Source organism: Quercus lobata, chromosome 8, assembly GCF_001633185.2.
Source record: "Quercus lobata isolate SW786 chromosome 8, ValleyOak3.0 Primary Assembly, whole genome shotgun sequence".
Classification (NCBI taxonomy): domain Eukaryota; kingdom Viridiplantae; phylum Streptophyta; class Magnoliopsida; order Fagales; family Fagaceae; genus Quercus; species Quercus lobata.
In genome coordinates this window covers 39,557,844-39,574,812 of record NC_044911.1, presented here as the reverse complement: position 1 = coordinate 39,574,812, position 16,969 = coordinate 39,557,844, and the positions used below count along the sequence as shown (strand labels likewise).

General features: G+C 36.6%; 1 protein-coding gene across 1 annotated transcript; it reads left to right on the top strand.

The window, feature by feature from the left end:
• The first annotated feature begins 1,055 nt into the window (after positions 1–1,055).
• Positions 1,056–16,764, top strand: LOC115956855 (probable bifunctional methylthioribulose-1-phosphate dehydratase/enolase-phosphatase E1 2). Its single transcript, XM_031075131.1, has 14 exons — positions 1,056–1,182; positions 3,015–3,130; positions 3,173–3,347; positions 3,494–3,630; positions 11,233–11,328; positions 12,247–12,366; positions 12,593–12,682; positions 13,819–14,001; positions 14,169–14,324; positions 14,836–14,985; positions 15,066–15,167; positions 15,702–15,811; positions 15,905–16,023; positions 16,558–16,764. The coding sequence occupies exons 1-14, from the start codon at positions 1,056–1,058 to the stop codon at positions 16,653–16,655; spliced, it is 1,779 nt and encodes a 592-aa protein (XP_030930991.1). The 3' UTR covers positions 16,656–16,764.
• The last annotated feature ends 205 nt before the right edge of the window (positions 16,765–16,969 follow it).

The following is a 16,969-nucleotide window of genomic DNA, read 5'->3' as shown; positions in this document are numbered from 1 at the left end:
TTTCCTGTGTAATGTCATTGTGAAATGCCTATCAAAATAAAAATTTCTAACTGATTGTAAGGCGAACCTGGCTCTGTGATCACGGGAAGTTTCAAAACACTGGAACGTATTAATTGGAAGCTTGAGATAAAAAGGATACGAGATAGCCGTTGAAGTATAAGATTGAGATAGAAAAGATACCAAAAATCATCTATAAGATGGTTTGGCTATATTTAGTGGAAAAGTTGTGATTACATGAAAAGATGATCTGCTTTGGGGAGAAGGCATTACAAAGATAAGATGAAAGCTCACAAACATGGGTCAAAGTTGTGTGAGAACTGAGAAGACACACTAGTATATGATTTAATAGAGGATAATTCACTTAAAAAAAGAACTGATGTAGTTGAGCCCAATTACTAAGGTTTTAAGGTATTGTAGATTGAGCTTTGATGTTTCTAAAATTGTTGTGTGGCTTTGTGTCTCATATGGAGCAAAATTAATCAAGGCACAATTACGGGCAAGGAAAACCTCTGATAGATAATTGAAATCTTATGATGTTAGCTAGTGTTAAATTCAGTATGTAAACCCCCTCTCACTCTCTCTCTCCTTCTGGTGTTCTAAAGTTATATTTTTATATGTTTGCATCTAGGTTCTAGCTTTGAACTTATGATGGAAGTTCAAGATCACAATGAGCATGATGAAGAAAAAAAGATGCTTCCACCACCTGTTGGAACTTTTCAGACGCGTGAAGAACTTCTCAAACATGTTCATGACTTTGCCCAGACACAGGGTTATATGGTATCCATTAAGGATTCTTCAAAGGATAGGTATGTAACCATTGCTTGTGATATAGGTGGTGTTTATCGTAAAAGGCTTGAGAATGGTGAAAACATGCGTCAAAGAAAGACTGCTTCTCGGCTTACCAATTGTCCGTTCGAAGTTGTGGGCAAAAAGGATGATGACTTGTGGATGCTAACCATTAAGAATGGAGAACACAATCATGAACCTTCAAAAGATGTCTCTGATCACCCCTCCTCCGTCGTTTTACTGAAGAGGAGGTGTTATTAATAAGAGAAATGACTGCAGCAGGTAAAAGGCCACGTCAGATTCTCAAAGCTTTAAGGCAACAAAATCCAAGTCTTGTATCAGATTCAAGGAATGTTTACCATGTCAAAGCTAAGATCCGTCGAGAGAGTGAATCAGGTGAGGAATATCCAAGGTATTTTTTTCATGGCTCTTTCACTTTTCTATCCTTTTCTGTTCCAAATTCAACTTTATCTTGTTGGCTTGACACTTCTGTTTCGATGTGCATAAATCACTCTCAGGCTAAGTGGCAAATCTAACTGTTTTATAGGAGTCTACAGGGAAAGAAGGGGAAGGCAGTAAGGGGTACTGCATAAGTGCATTTAAGCTTAGGAATAGCAATGGGATGGTCAATGATATAGTTGATAATGTGATTTACTGTATATATCTACACAACGATACCTATCAAAAATCTGCACAACAATGTAATGTATAAGTTTTGACTTTTTGTCATTTTTTCAAATCATCATTTTAATTTAATTTTTAAAGTTACAAAAAATACTAAAACCATGTTAGTGTTAACTAATTAGAAATTTAGAATTCACTTTCCTTTGGATAAAACAAATTATGATAAAATTAGTTACATCTTCTTTAAACTAATTCTATTTAAATTGGGCTTTTTTTTTCTTTTTCTTTTTTTGTTTTCAAAAAATTATCTAATTTAACTTATTTATAATAATTATTAATTAAATATGTATAATATATAGGAGTAAATATATTTTATTGAATTTTCTCATATGTTGCACAGATTAGGACTAGTTGTAAATATATATTGGGTTGGATAGGGATTTGGACTTACAAGCCCAAAAGGCGGAGAAAAAAAGATCCACAGGTTTTACTTGCTAAAGTCTGTTATAGTCATTGACAGTGAAAAGAATGCAACAGTCTATAGAAGAAGGTAAATTTCATGAGGCCGGGTTTCGCAAAGTTTGTTTCAAAGTTCATGGGCCATGGCCATGAGGCGAGGGACATAAACAAAAGTGTCACGGTTTCGATGGGCCGCCAGAGTTCATCTGGGACCCAACTAATCGCCATTGATAATATCACCAATCATTTGCGTAATTGTGACTAAAAGAAATAATGGGCCACTTACTGTGATATTTTGAACACCCCAAAAAAGAATTGGGCCCACAAACACCCCTCTCTTCCTTCAAAAGAAAAAGATAAAAAAGAAATATTTCTGATGGATTGGTGGGCCTCTCCTTGAGTAAAAAGCTTCTACACCTTCCAAACATCCTTATCTTCTTTAGTTTTCTTTTTCCATTTAAAGTACCCTAAAAACTAAAAATTATTGTTACTTATAAGAGATAATACAAAAATATTATTATTAGTTAAAATTTTTTTCCCTTTAATTTGTAATTTTGGAAAAGTCAATTCGAATTAAACAATAAAGATCATTTTGCAGGGATAAAACTTAGTATAACAGGTTTCACAATTAAATTTAAATTAAATTTAAACAGTGTTTTCTTTTAATCAGAAAACTTAAATGTCTGCACACATTTTTTTTATTTTATTTTTTTGGATTTAAATGGTAAAAAAAGTGGACAGCGAGGAGTGTTCTATTAGATAATGTCAAATTTAATGTGTTGATGTGGGTTTCATACGTATGGTTTGACAATATGATAGTAAGCAGTAACTAGTAAAATGAAAATCTGTACAATTCTCAAAGCGTATTTGAAGCCAAAAATAGTGGTTGTACGTACTTAAATTAAAACCTTGTCATCTACACAAGAAGGACGATGATACATGCATCCTCCTCATGCATGCATAGGATAATTATTGCATGCATGTACACACTACACTACACACACGTAATGTTAAAGCTAGAGGATTTGAATGTAAAAAGCTAGAGGATTTGATTCGTTTTGCTCAGCCCAAAAAAAAAAAAAAAAAAAAAACCTGAAACACTCACTGTCTGGCTCTCTTTTTGTGTATATGTATATAAATGATAGTAGGCAAGAAAGTGGAGGCATCGTGTTCTTCATCAGGTTCAATGGCCATGAACATGGACGGTTGTGGAAGCGGGGTCACGGGAGTGCAGATGCAGCAAAATGGTGAAGATGGCCGCGTTAGCGTGTCATCATTATTGAATGAATAGGTGCACTTGGAGTTGGAGTTGGAGAGCAAAGCAGTGAGTGATACGAAGGCTTTAGCAGTTGAGCTCTGCCGCCACTTCTACTCGCTTGGCTGGCTTTCCGGCACTGGAGGCAGCTTCACGCTTAGAGTCCACCACCACCATGACGCCGTTTCTACACCTTCCCATCTCATTGTCATGTCCCCTTCTGGTATGGAAACACTACTGTAACTCTCTCTCTCTATATGCAAGCACGTGTGTTTACTGCCCATGTGCATGCACGTTGTTGTTGCATGTGTTTATGGTTGTACTACTAGTTTATTGCTTCATTTTAGAGTATAAGTGCATCTTATGTAGGTGTTCAGAAGGAGAGAATGGTTCCAGAGGACATGTATGTGCTATCTTCGGATGGGATTGTATTGACAACACCCGTTCTTAAGTCATATACCCATGCTGCTCCCAAGTGTACTGATTGTGCTCCTCTTTTCATGAAGGTAACTGCTGATTTTTTTTTTTTTCCTTTCTTGAACTGTAATCTACTCTAGGGACTTCCATCTCATTTAGTCTATTTAGAATATTGAATGGATGAAGTTTTCCTCCAAACTAAGTTAAAGGAGTGGCAGCAGTTTATAAGACTATCCATATGTATTAAATCGTATGACTGATTAAATCATTTAAACAAGTCACAATTTTTAAGTAAGTCATGTAACTAAATATACATGTAGATAGTCTTACAAATTGCGACATAGTTGGTTGGAACTTTCCTCCAAAATAATTTCTGTCCATATTGAATTGAGATTTTATTATTTCTATACCCTAAACAAATCCATGCAGCATAATTTCTTTGTTTTAGGGAAAGGCGTGATATTTTAGAGAGATCTTTGGCTTGCTTTTATGGTGTTGCAAGCCAAAGATTGTCATTAATCAGGAACATTTCAGTAAAAGCACTTGTCAATGCATATGTGACGTAGTCAAGTGTTTATGGAGATTTCCTGGAGCCTACTAGTTTACCTTGCTGAGTTTGGCATGCCTTTTTTTGTATATAAACCGTTCAATTATGGACATATCTATGCTGTATGAAGTGAAGAAAAAATGAGGATATGCCCCATTAAAAGATTTAGATCCTTAGTAAAATTTCTTTCCATGATCTTTGCATGTGTATCATTGTCAACTAGTAGAATAATAGAAGAGGTTTTTTCTTTTTTAAATACTTGCGCGCAACAACTCTTGAATTGCGTTGGATGTTTGTTGAGAGTCATTAATAATGCAGGAACATTTTGGTTCTTTTTAGAAATGCAGACTATGCAGCAATTGTGTTCATTTGAGGCAGATCCTATCACCCGTTAAGAAATTCTATCAACCATATTCAGGAAGGTTCTGATCCCTTAACATCTTTATCGAACAATTGGAATCTCTTGAGCTAACGACTCAGTTGATGATCCTCTATATTAGTACAAAAACTTGCAACTAAAGTCTGCCAAATCTTTAGTTTCTCAACTTTCTCTGTTGAGTACCCTAAAGTCCTTTATTTTCTTTTTCTATTATTTGGTTGATCTATCTAAAGCTCATTCTTTCTATGTAGAGAATATGGTTTGTATATGGTCATAGTCATTGAACAGTAATTGATGGGCTGATAGATATCACTCTCTCTGTTCCTCATAGATTGTTTGCGTTTCCCATTTGTCCCCTTTGAATGTTTGTCAAATTGAAAAGTCAAGGCTGATCTTCTTTCAGTTTCTTGCATTCTCTGCATGCCTAAGTCTTCTTATCCTCTGTTTGTGGGGAATTTAACCAAAATCCCAACCTGTGAGAAACAAAATAAATAGAGAAAATACACGCCAAAGAAAAATAATCACACGCACAAGACAATATTTACGTGGTTCGGCAATTTGCCTACGTCCACGGAGTTGCAGGGATTTCACTATTATCAGGGAAAATACAATCAGGCCTCGTCATTGGGTCGGGCCGGGCCAGCCCAACCCGTTTTTACTTGGCCCATGGGTCTAATGGGCTGGGCTTAACGGGCTGTTGACTAGTCAATGGGCTGGGTCGGGCCGGGCTGGATGGAAAAACCCTAGCCCATAGCCCTACCCATAGGCAATGCCCATTTGGGCTTTAGCGGGCTGGGCTAGTGAGGTGGGTTTAATGGGCTACCCATGGGCATTTTTAACAGGTCTTCAATGGGGTTATAAAAATTTAACTAAAAAAATTATAATTATATATTATTACAAACTATCAAATTGAACAATTAAATCTACTAAAAAGATTCTATTAAAAAAAATACTAAGACATACCTCTTAAAAAGGTACTAAAATAAGATTAATTCACTTTTATTGATAAGAATAAATAAGTACATTGAATTAAATATCAACTCTTAAAGGAAATATTTGAAGAATAAAATATCAATTCTTAAAGGAAATATATGAAGAATCAAATATCAACTCATTAAGGAAAGAATTTCTTCCAATCGACGATAAGCTTTTTTTTCTTTTTTTTTTTTAAGGAATTTCTTCTATAATTGTAACTTGTAAGGAAAGAATTGAAATTTATCAAAGGAAAGAATGACTTTCTTTCTAGAGGCACAGAGGTAGGGCAACAGTCATCTTAGTAATTTTGTTTTAAAAATCAAAGCTACTAGACTAATACCAAAATATATATTTATTATGCATATTGTATCACAATCATTTCAAGTATTTAGTGGTTAGGTGTGTGGTCTTAAAGTTTTTATAATATCTAAAGTTCAATCCCTCACCCACCCAACCCCCAAATTATTTTGTTATATATTTTGGGCAATGAGTCAGGCTAATGGGTCGGGCTACTGGGCTGGGCTAACGGGCCGGCCCAGCGGGTGCCCATGGGTAAAGAAACCAATCCATAGCCTGTCCCATTGGGCTACTGGGCTGCCCACGAGTTTCAATATTATCGGGCTGGGCTGCCCATTAGCCTGGTGGGCTAGCGGGCTACTGGGCCAGCCCATGGGTCATGGGCTATTTGATGACCCTTAAATACAATAGTGCACAAGAACACTCTCAAGAAACCCAAATCCCAATTACACCCTGGCACTCTCTCACAGAAAAAATAAGAATAGAAGCTGACTGCCTCTCTTTTCACTATTTTCTCTCATGCGGCTTGCTCACTAGGTTAATTGAAATTTTTTCTATATACTCACACTGCTGCACTACTTTTCAAAACCTAATATAATATATATATATATATATATATATATATTAAGGTCAAAGTCGGCTGTTTAGGAATTACTATTCCTAGTTGCATTCGGTCAATAGTGACCGACTTAAAGTGGATGTGGGCTTGTGGCAATTCAAGCCACACATGGCCCACTTCAACAAATCTCCACCTTGGCTTGAATTGATCAAGCTACACAAGCAAACTCCTCCATCAGCTCCACCTTAGCCCTTAAGGGCTCACAAGCTGCAAACATCAGCCACAATACCTCCATAACACAATCCCTCATCCCTGCAACTCATCCTCCTGTCCTCAAGCTAGAAGACCAATTGAAGCTGCGCACAGCTTCAACTTCTCAATAGTGACACCCTTAGTCAACATGTCTGCCGGGTTCTTAGATCCACAAATCTTCTCAAGCATTACCAGCTTATCTTCAACAAGGTAACGGATAAAGTGGTATTTTGTCTGTATGTGCTTCGACTTTGAATGAAAAGCTGAATTCTTGGCAAGAAAGATTGCACTTTGACTGTCACTGTGTAGAATACCCATCTCCTACTTCTTACCCAATTCATCTAAGAAACCATGTAGCCAAATCATCTCCTTTCCAGCTTCAGTTGCTGCAACATACTTAGCTTCTGTACTAGACAAAGTAACAATCTTTTGTAGATTTGAAGCCCATGATATAGCTGTACCACCTAGAGTAAAAACAAACCCAGTAGTACTCTTTCTACTATCAATATCACCAGCAAAATCAGCATCTACATAACCCTGCAGTTTCAAACTTGCACCTGTGAAGCAAAGACATGTATCTGATGAACCCTTCAGATATCTCAGAATCCACTTGACTGCCTCCCAATGCTGCTTTCCAGGCCTACTCATGAATCTGCTCACAACTCCCACTGCATGTGCAATGTCTGGCCTTGTACACACCATAGCATACATCAAGCTGCCAATAGCTGAGGCATAGGGCACCTTGCTCATGTGGTCCCTTTCTTCTTCTGTCTTCGGTGATTGTTCTTTGCTTAGTTTGAAATGACTACCCAAGGGTGTGCTCACTGGTTTTGCTTCATTCATGTTGAACCTACTGAGAACTTTCTTCACATACTCTGACTGTGAAAGTTTCAATGTACCATTAGCCTTGTCTCTAATGATTCTCATACCAAGGATTTGCTTTGCAGCTCCCAAATCCTTCATTGCAAACTATTTGGACAATTGCTTCTTCAGATTATTAATCTCCTCAATGCTAGACCCTGCAATAAGCATATCATCCACATACAACAGTAATATGATGTAAGAATTGTTAAAAAACTTAACATAGCAACAGTGATCAGCTTCACATCTCTTGAACCCAATTCTGTGCATAAAACTGTCAAATTTCTTGTACCACTGTCTAGGAGCTTGTTTTAGGCCATACAAGCTCTTTCTCAGTTTGCAGACTAAATTCTCTTGTCCTTGAGCAATGAACCCTTCTGGCTGAATCATGTAAAGGTCTTCCTCCAAGTTACCATGAAGGAATGCTGTCTTCACATCTAACTACTCAAGATGTAAGTTTTCTGCAGCCACCATTCCCAGTACTAGTTTGATTGTTGACATCTTCACAACTGGAGAAAATATCTCTGTGTAGTCAATGCCTTCCTTCTGCTGGAACCCTTTAACAACTAATCTGGCCTTGTAACGTTTGCTACCATCATGCTCATTCTTTATTCTGTATACCCACTTGTTGTGCAAAGCCTTCTTTTCTACTGGCAATTCAGTTAGTTCCCATGTCTGATTCCCCAACAAAGAATCCATCTCATCCTTCATGGCTAACTCCCACTTGCTTGAATCCTCATCTTGCAAGGCTTCTTTATAACACTCTGACTCACCACCATCAGTCAACAGGAGATAATTTAAAGTGGGTGAATAACGCTGTGGAGGTCTAATGTTCCTGGAAGATCTGCGGACTTCAGCTACAGGTGTACTCAGATCTACCTGTGAATTTACATTATCTTTATCTTCTTCACCCCTTTTCTGGATAGTACCTTCAGTCAATTCATCTAAGTTGACAAACTCAGATTTCTTTTGATTTATTTCTGTAACATCTGACACTACAGTTGACCTGTCCTTGTACATAACCTATTCATTAAATATCACATTTCTACTTCTGATGATTTTTCTGTTTTGTTCATCCCAAAACCTATAGCCAAATTTCTCATCACCATAGCCAATGAAAAAACATATTTTAGACTTTGCATCAAGTTTACTACGAGCATCAGAATCAATATGAACATAGGAAACACAACCAAAAACTTTTAAGTGTGAAAACTTTACCTCTTTACTGCTCCAAACCTCCTCAGGAAGTCTGAACTCCATGGGAACTGAAGGTCCTCGGTTTATCAGGTAAGCTGCAGTGCTAACAGCATCAGCCCAAAAAGTTTTTGGTAGTCCAGCATGCAACCTCATACTCCTAGCACGCTCATTGAGAGTTCTGTTCATGCGATCAGCCACACCATTCTGCTGTGGTGTCCCAAGAATGGTCTTCTCCATCCTAATTCCCTGTGCAACACAATACTCACTGAACCCTCCATCTATGTACTCTCCTCCATTATCTGACCTCAAACATTTTACTTTCAAACCTGTTTCTATCTCAACCATGGCCTTCCACTTCTTAAAGATTTCAAATACATCAGATTTATTTTTCAGAAAATAAACCCATACCTTTCTGCTTGAGTTATCAATAAAAGTGATGTAGTACCTTGAACCTCCAAGGGATGCAACCGGAGAAGGCCCCCACAAATCAGTGTGTACTAACTCCAATTTTTCAGCCTTCGGTGTCCTGCCAGTTTTCAAGAAACTCACATTTTTCTGCTTTCCTAAGATGCAACTTTCACACATGTCAAAATCAATGGACTTCAATTCTGGTAGTTTTCCTTTTGACAGTAGCATCTTCATCCCTTTCTCACTCATGTGACTAAGTCTGCGGTGCCATAGGCTTGTATCAGTACTTGCATCAGCAACTACAATTGTGTCTCTTGGACTTGAGGTCATGTACAGAGTACCAGTTTTCTTTCCACGAGCCAATACCCTAGCTCCCTTTGTAACCTTCCAAGTACCACCAACAAATAGTATTGCATGTCCTTCATCATCAAGTTGTCCAACAGAAATCAGATTCCTCCTTAGGTCAGGAATATGTCGAACCTTCTCCAGTAACCAAACAGACCCATTGGGCAACAATATCTGAACATCTCCCATACCCACAACATCCAAGGCTGAACCATCAGCCAAATACACTTTACCAAAATCACCTGCAACATAATTCTGTATGATTTCTCGGTGTGGAGTGGTATGAAACAAAACTCCTGAATCCAAAACCCAATCATTAAGTGGACTGTCTACTGCAAGAAGTAATGCATCCTGTACCTTTTCTGTTACAGCATTAGCAGAATCATCTTCATTCTTCTTTTTAGGACTTTTGCATTGATTCCTAAAGTGACCTGTTTTCCCACAATTCCAGCATTGTACTTGTTGGCCTGATCTAGATTTACTTCTGTTCCGATTAGAATTTCTGGATTTTGATCTGCTCCGATTTGAATTTCTGTTATTACCTCTGCCTCTTGTCTCAAGGTTTAGGGCAAAACCAGATCCTGAGGATTCACCTGCATCTCTTCTGCGAATCTCCTCAGCCAGAATTAAATCTCGTATATCATTGTACTTGAGTTTTTCTTTTCCTGTAGAATTGCTTACTGCCATCCTCATTGCCTCCCAACTATTTGGCAAAGAAGCCAAGATGATCAGAGCACGAATCTCATCATCAAAATCAATTTCTACAGACGACAATTGATTTGTGATAGTGTTAAATTCATTCAGATGTTGTGCTACTGATGCATTCTCTGCCATCTTCAGATTGAACAGTTTCTTCATCAAGTGCACCTTATTGTTTGCTGACGGCTTTTCATACATACCAGACAAAGCCTTCATCAGATCTGCTGTGGTCTTCTCTTTTACAACATTGTGTGCAACAGACCTAGACAGAGTTAACCTAATAACTCCCAATACCTGTCTGTCAAGAAGAGCCCATTCCTCAGCCTTCATAGCCTCAGGTTTTTCCCCTAGAAGCGGTAGATGCAACTTCCTCCCATAAAGGTAATCCTCGATTTGCATCCTCCAAAATCCAAAGTCTGTGCCATCAAACTTTTCTATTCCAGACGCCTTTCCTGCCTCCTCTGCCATTGCTCCCACTCAAACCTAACCCTAGGCTCTGATACCAGTTGTAGGGAATTTAACCAAAATCCCAACCTGTGAGAAACAAAATAAATAGAGAAAACACACGCCAAAGAAAAATAATCATACGCACAAGACAATATTTACGTGGTTCGGCAATTTGCCTACGTCCACGGAGTTGCAGAGATTTCACTATTATCAGGGAATTCACTATTATCAGGGAAAATACAATAGTGCACAAGAACACTATCAAGAAACCCAAATCCCAATTACACCCTAGCACTCTCTCATAGAAAAAATAAGAATAGAAGCTGACTGCCTCTCTTTTCTCTATTTTCTCTCATGCGGCTTGCTCACTAGGTTAATTGGAATTTTTTCTATATACTCACACAGCTGCACTACTTTTCAAAACCTAATATAATATATATATATATATATATATATATATATTAAGGTCAAAGCCGGCTGTTTAGGAATTACTATTCCTAGTTGCATTCGGTCAATAGTGACCGACTTAAAGTGGATGTGGGCTTGTGGCAATTCAAGCCACACATGGCCCACTTCAACACTGTTTTCATTGCTTTTGAAATTAAAACAATGGGGACAACGTTTTTAAAATCAGTAAATGAGGAGCATGAAGGGAATATTACTGTTGTTGTTTAATTGTTTTTGCTCTTTAAGCAGTGATTATCCATCTTCTCTATGTTATTCAGGTATATGAGATGTGTAATGCTGGGGCTGTTATTCACAGTCATGGGATGGAGTCTTGTCTCATTACAATGATCAATCCTCTCTCCAAGGAATTTCGAGTAATCTTTTGAACGTTAGAAATTATTATTGGGAGTGAAAAATTCAATTCTTGCTTTTCCTTGTTTTTCTATGACTAATTTTTGTTTTTGTTTTCCCATTCATTTTCATTGATCAACTAATCAAATTGATATATTCTTTGTAGATTGCATTTGCATTTTGTTTGCCTTTGGTTTATTCTGACTTAGCCAAATAATTCGGAGGATTTTGGCAACAATGTTTTTGCAGAAATAAGACATTTATTTTAAGGAGTTCTGTAATCTCTCTGCTGTATTGAAAAGAGTGTTAATAATGTAATGGTCAATCAAAATGTTAATATTTATATTTTTTGGTTATTAAAAAAAAAAATACAAATTTTAAGCAATGGATTGATATAGGTTTTGGACATTTATATTTTCGATATGAATAAAAATTTGGAGGGTGAGGTTATGGATTCAAGACCCAAACTTACTAGTAAAGAAAAGACATTTATATTTTAGATATAAATTCAGGCATACACCTTGTTACATTTATCCAAACTTCTAATGGATACAAGCCTTCATTTCCTACCTTGATATTTACTTTATAATTTTAATTTTTACGAATGCTAGTTTTGATATGTAAGAATTTAGTATGTTTTCCTCTTTCAAGTAAGATTCAGATTTGATTCTAAGCTCATATTTTGTGTACACATGATCTCATTGCCCTGCCACAATGTTGATTTTATGCATATAGTTACCAGTGATTTTCATTTTGCATATGCGGCATTGATGATTTTTACCAATTGGATAAAGAAATTGCTTATGACTTCCATATGTTATTTTAATTATTGTCTGGGAATTGAAACTTGCATGTGTTCTTTGCTATCTTTCCATCTAGTATTTCAGTTGAATCTTTGAGGCACTGTTTACCAGTTGTGAGCTTTTCCCATAATTTTGCAGATAACTCATATGGAAATGATAAAAGGAATTTGTGGACATGGTTATCATGATGGGCTTGTGGTCCCTATTATTGAGAACACTGCCCATGAAGGGGAGCTCTTGGAATCTCTAACTGAAGCAGTACTTTTCTCTCTTTAAACTGAAGCTTCAAAATCATTTTAATAAATTGTGTAAACCACATTTTATGTTTTCGATTCATACTTTCTTGTATTTTATTGATGTCTTAGAAGTTTCTGATAAGTAATTTAGTTTGAAATTTCCTGCTTTCTAACAGTTAGATCTTTAATTAACTCCCTGTAATTGGTCATACTTGCTGGTCAAGACTGAGAATTTATTTGTCTTACAGATCAGAGCTTATCCCAAAACAACAGCTGTACTTGTACGCAACCATGGGGTGTTTATATGGGGAGACTCGTGGGTTAGTGCAAAGGCTCAGGTCTGTCATAGCAAAAGGAAAATTCTTTCACCACGTTGATTATGAATGTCCCGAACCTTTTGTTTAAATCTTCCTTTATTTATAGGTGAAAGATAAAACATTCCTGAAATCTACATATAACATATTTCTCCACTTGCAGAGATGATTTCTGAATTCTTTTGGGAACACAAGCTTATTGACCCTCTCTAATGATTGGAATCATTAGAAGGTTAGAATTATTGCAGATTTCATCAATGAACATGGAGCTTGGTCATGTTTTCCTTCCATGTTCCATGTGTTTTTGTTGTAATTCCAATAGTCTTATTGGATGTAACTCCCCTAAATGCTATGTAGGGGTGCTCACACTTTGGTTAGGCTCTCAACCTGAGCATGATCGGGTTCGAGACTTTAAATCTGTATGCTGATCAATATCATTAGGTAATTGACTGATGGTCTATTTTGGATTGATTGATGGGCCAGTCAGTTTCATTGGATGCCAGCGAGGGAAGAACAGACGGGCTACTGAACAAACCACCAACATGCTTCGATTTGTGCGCAAATGAGGTAATCATATCAACCAAGGTGAAAGTTGATGGAATAGAACTTGGCTGGATTCAGCAACAGTTGCTAGGAAATTGGTGGAGATCGTGTAAAAGCATGTTTGACAGGAAGGTGAGGCAACAGAGAGAGTGAGAGAGGTGGGGGTAAATGGAAAGATAAGGATGGTTGGGAGGGACGTGTCAAAAGATTAGAGGGGGTGGTGAAATCTCATGCACCCAATGAGATTAAGCCATGTTCACAGCAAACAACGCTAAAAGGATTGGTTGGATCAGATTCTTCAGTTCAAATTCCGACATCCGACAGAATTTTGGGTCTCACATTTAAGATTTGTTCCTGATGAGAGACAAAAAAATGGTAAAGGAAGACAAAAAATAACATTAAAAGAAGTAGTTAAAAAGGACATGTTAATTAAAGAAGGGACAGAGACTCTATTTTGTTAGATTTGATGGATTCTTGTGCTTTGATAGAACATATTTGAACTAACTATGCTCTGTAACTGGCTCGATTACAACTCAGTTCTTAATTATCAGATCTTGACTGTTGAAAATTGATAGTTATCATGTTCTTTTCCCCTAATTCATAAGTTGCTATATCAGGCCGAATGTTATCATTATCTCTTTGATGCTGCTATCAAGCTTCATCAGTTGGGGTTGGATTGGTCTACTCCAAGTCATGGTCCCATTTGCAATGTCAGTGGATTTTGGGGATGCAGTGGGAATTTTAGCAGAGCACTGAAGACTGGAGCTTTGAGTTTGGATGACATGATTGAACCTTCCCAAGTAAGTTTGGGATTCTCTCTCCGTCCAAGAAGGAATATTAGGATTAACAGTTTCCCAATACTGTTATCTTGCATTACGCTAGTAGCTCATTGAGGTGGGAGATTGTTTTCTTTCTTTCTTGGTATCGTATATATTTTCCTTTTAATCTCGTGCTATTTATTGTGCAGCACTGTGTGCTTCTTGACATTGAAGGGACAACAACTCCTGCATCTTTTTTTAGTGATGTTCTTTTCCCCTATGCCCATGATAATGTGGGAAAGCATTTAGCTGCCACATATGACAGTGAAGAAGCTCAAAATGATATCAATTTGCTGCGTTCTCAAGTAAGATTCTTTTGCTCTCATTTGTTGTCTTCAACTTTGTGGTACTTAATTCTTTTGCGATGTGGTGCACATGTTTTATAGGTTTCCCCACCATGTGTGCAGACCATGCAAATATAGGAAAATGTATGCATTACATAGTTCATTACATAGTTTGTGCTACTCCACCTTAATCTATGGTTGGTTCAATGAAATAATAATTTATTTACTTCTGGCTGTTTTACTTTTCCTACCCCCCACAACCCAAAAATAAATGAAAAGAAAAACGAAAAGGAAAATCTTGGACCAAAAAATCTCAATGGATATAGTAGCATGTTTACCTAATTCCATGTATTTGGCATTTCGCAAGTGCATGTGAATCTTTCTCATGCTGAGAGAGAGAGAGTATGGGGTCACTAGTGATTGTTTGTGATGAATGTATATTTGATGCTGGGCCAAAAAAAAAAAAAAAAGGTTGCAAATATTAGATCAACTTTTGTCAATGGTTTCAGCAAATTTAGCTTTTCTTGGGCAGGTTCAAATTGATTGGGAACAAGGTGTCATTGGTGCTGTGCCAATCCCGCTAGATCATGTTGGGAAAGAGTTGGTGATTGCATCTCTGGCTGCTAATGTGACAGCGATGATTAGGGCTGATAGGGAAGTCACTTCCCTGAAACAACTGCAGGTAAATTTACTCTAGGTGTAATCTTATGGGTCTCTCTTTTGAACCTAGATTGTGTTCTCAACATGTTACTATATGTCCAGGGTCATATTTGGAGAACTGGATTCCAAAGCAATGAGTTTGTGGCTATTGTATTTGATGATGTAGCAAAAGCTCTTGCGAGGTGGCATGCTTCAGGCACAAAGGTGCATCCTGACTAATGAAACTTCTCCTGAATCTAGCATTCTAGCTCTAAGAATACCCAATATTTGTTGTTGAACGGTTTTGACTCCTACAATGATTGTAAATTACATGTCTCAATTAATTCACTTATCAGATTCATTGACTCCAAAAACAGTACTTTTTTTTTGAAGTGAAAATCATAGGATATCCTTGTTTGTATAATAATGAAACAAGTGTCAATATATACATACATACATATATATATATATATATATATATTTGACTTCATTTTCACTTTAGCACTTTGCTGTTCTTCACCATCAGATACATAGAGCTGGAGCTTGTGCTTGAGAACATGCTACTGGTGACCTATAATGCCCTTGTTGGGGTTTCTTGAATACAATCTAAGCTACACTCACTAAGTTATTTCTGTTCTTTATAAAAGCTGATTATTTACCTCCAGAAAAGTTTTTTCTTTGGTGTCTAAATTTTAAGCTGCTAATATACTCCACATCATTAAATGTGAGGATAACTATCGTTTCTCCCTCTTGTTTAAGGTGTACATATACTCTAGTGTTATTAGGGAGGCTCAACAGCTTCTATTTGCCAATTCTAACTATGGTGACTTGAAAAAATACTTATGTGGATTCTTTGATACCACAGTGGGGTATGTTTTCTTAATGCATCTTCCTGTTTTCAGATATTGATTTTTTTTTTTGTTCGTAATTGAATAAAGTTCATCTCATAACCTAATGTGCAGAAACAAAAAAGAGACACGTAGCTACGTTGAGATTTTGAAAACAGTGGGAATAGATAGGCCTGCAGACATGTTATTTGTGACAGATGATTTCCGAGAAGCTGTGGCTGCAGCTGCTGCAGGTAATGAGTTGCTTGTGGCTTTAAAATTTATTTCATACTTGTGCTCTGTGTGGCAAATTGTACTTATTTATATTGAGTTTGCCCGTCTTACTTTATTAGTATGAGACTTGAAAGTTGTAGATCAAGATTGCAAATTCACCTGGTTTTAAGTTTTAATGGGTTGGGGTTTGGCACAGTGTGAGTAATCATTTTTTTTTTTTTAATTGTTCTCCTTATGGAAGAACTCTGTAATTTACTTTTTTTCTACATATTTTTGCTTAATATTAAGCAAAAGTATGTAGAAAATTCTTAATTCTTAATTTTGATTTTTTAAAATAAAAAATTCAGCAGTTTATTTTGTATTAAATAAGGGTTCTCAATATAACTCACTTCTCACATGATAATATGAGTTCTAGTTTTGATGAAGGAACTTATTCAAGTGAGATATATCGAGGCCCCTTAAGCTTTCGCTATTACTCTTCATCTGTTTTTATTTTATTTTAAATCATCGTTGAGAATCGCCAAACAGTATCTTTGTTTCACACTATGTTTCAGGTTTGGAAGTGATACTGTCCATCCGACCTGGAAATGGATCTCTGCCACAGAATCATGGGTTCAGAACAATTGAATCGTTGCTGGAAATCCAGCACTGATATAATTGTAATTTTATAAAATAATGCTCAATTTTTATTAGTGCATATATATGTGTATATATATATATATATGTATTCAATTTCAGTTAGCCTTGAACAGTTGAACTTGTGTTATGCATGGACATTTTTTTTACAAGAATATAGTCGGCATTAAAATTTGTATATAACTATATATTATCATTAAATTGTAGATTTAATATGATTAAAAAAAATGTAGATTTTCCTTCTCAAAAAAAAAAAAAAAATGTAGATTTAATATGTTTGTTTTATTAATACAGATTGAGCATCTGAAAACATAACAATGGAAATCGCCT

Excerpts from the sequence above, each read along its gene's own strand:
- LOC115956855 (XM_031075131.1), top strand. The coding sequence starts at position 1,056 with ATGACTGCAGCAGGTAAAAGGCCACGTCAGATTCTCAAAGCTTTAAGG. Across the intron at positions 1,183-3,014 it reads CCGTCGAGAGAGTGAATCAG|TAGGCAAGAAAGTGGAGGCA; the intron begins GTGAGGAATATC and ends TATAAATGATAG. Across the intron at positions 15,168-15,701 it reads GGCATGCTTCAGGCACAAAG|GTGTACATATACTCTAGTGT; the intron begins GTGCATCCTGAC and ends CTCTTGTTTAAG.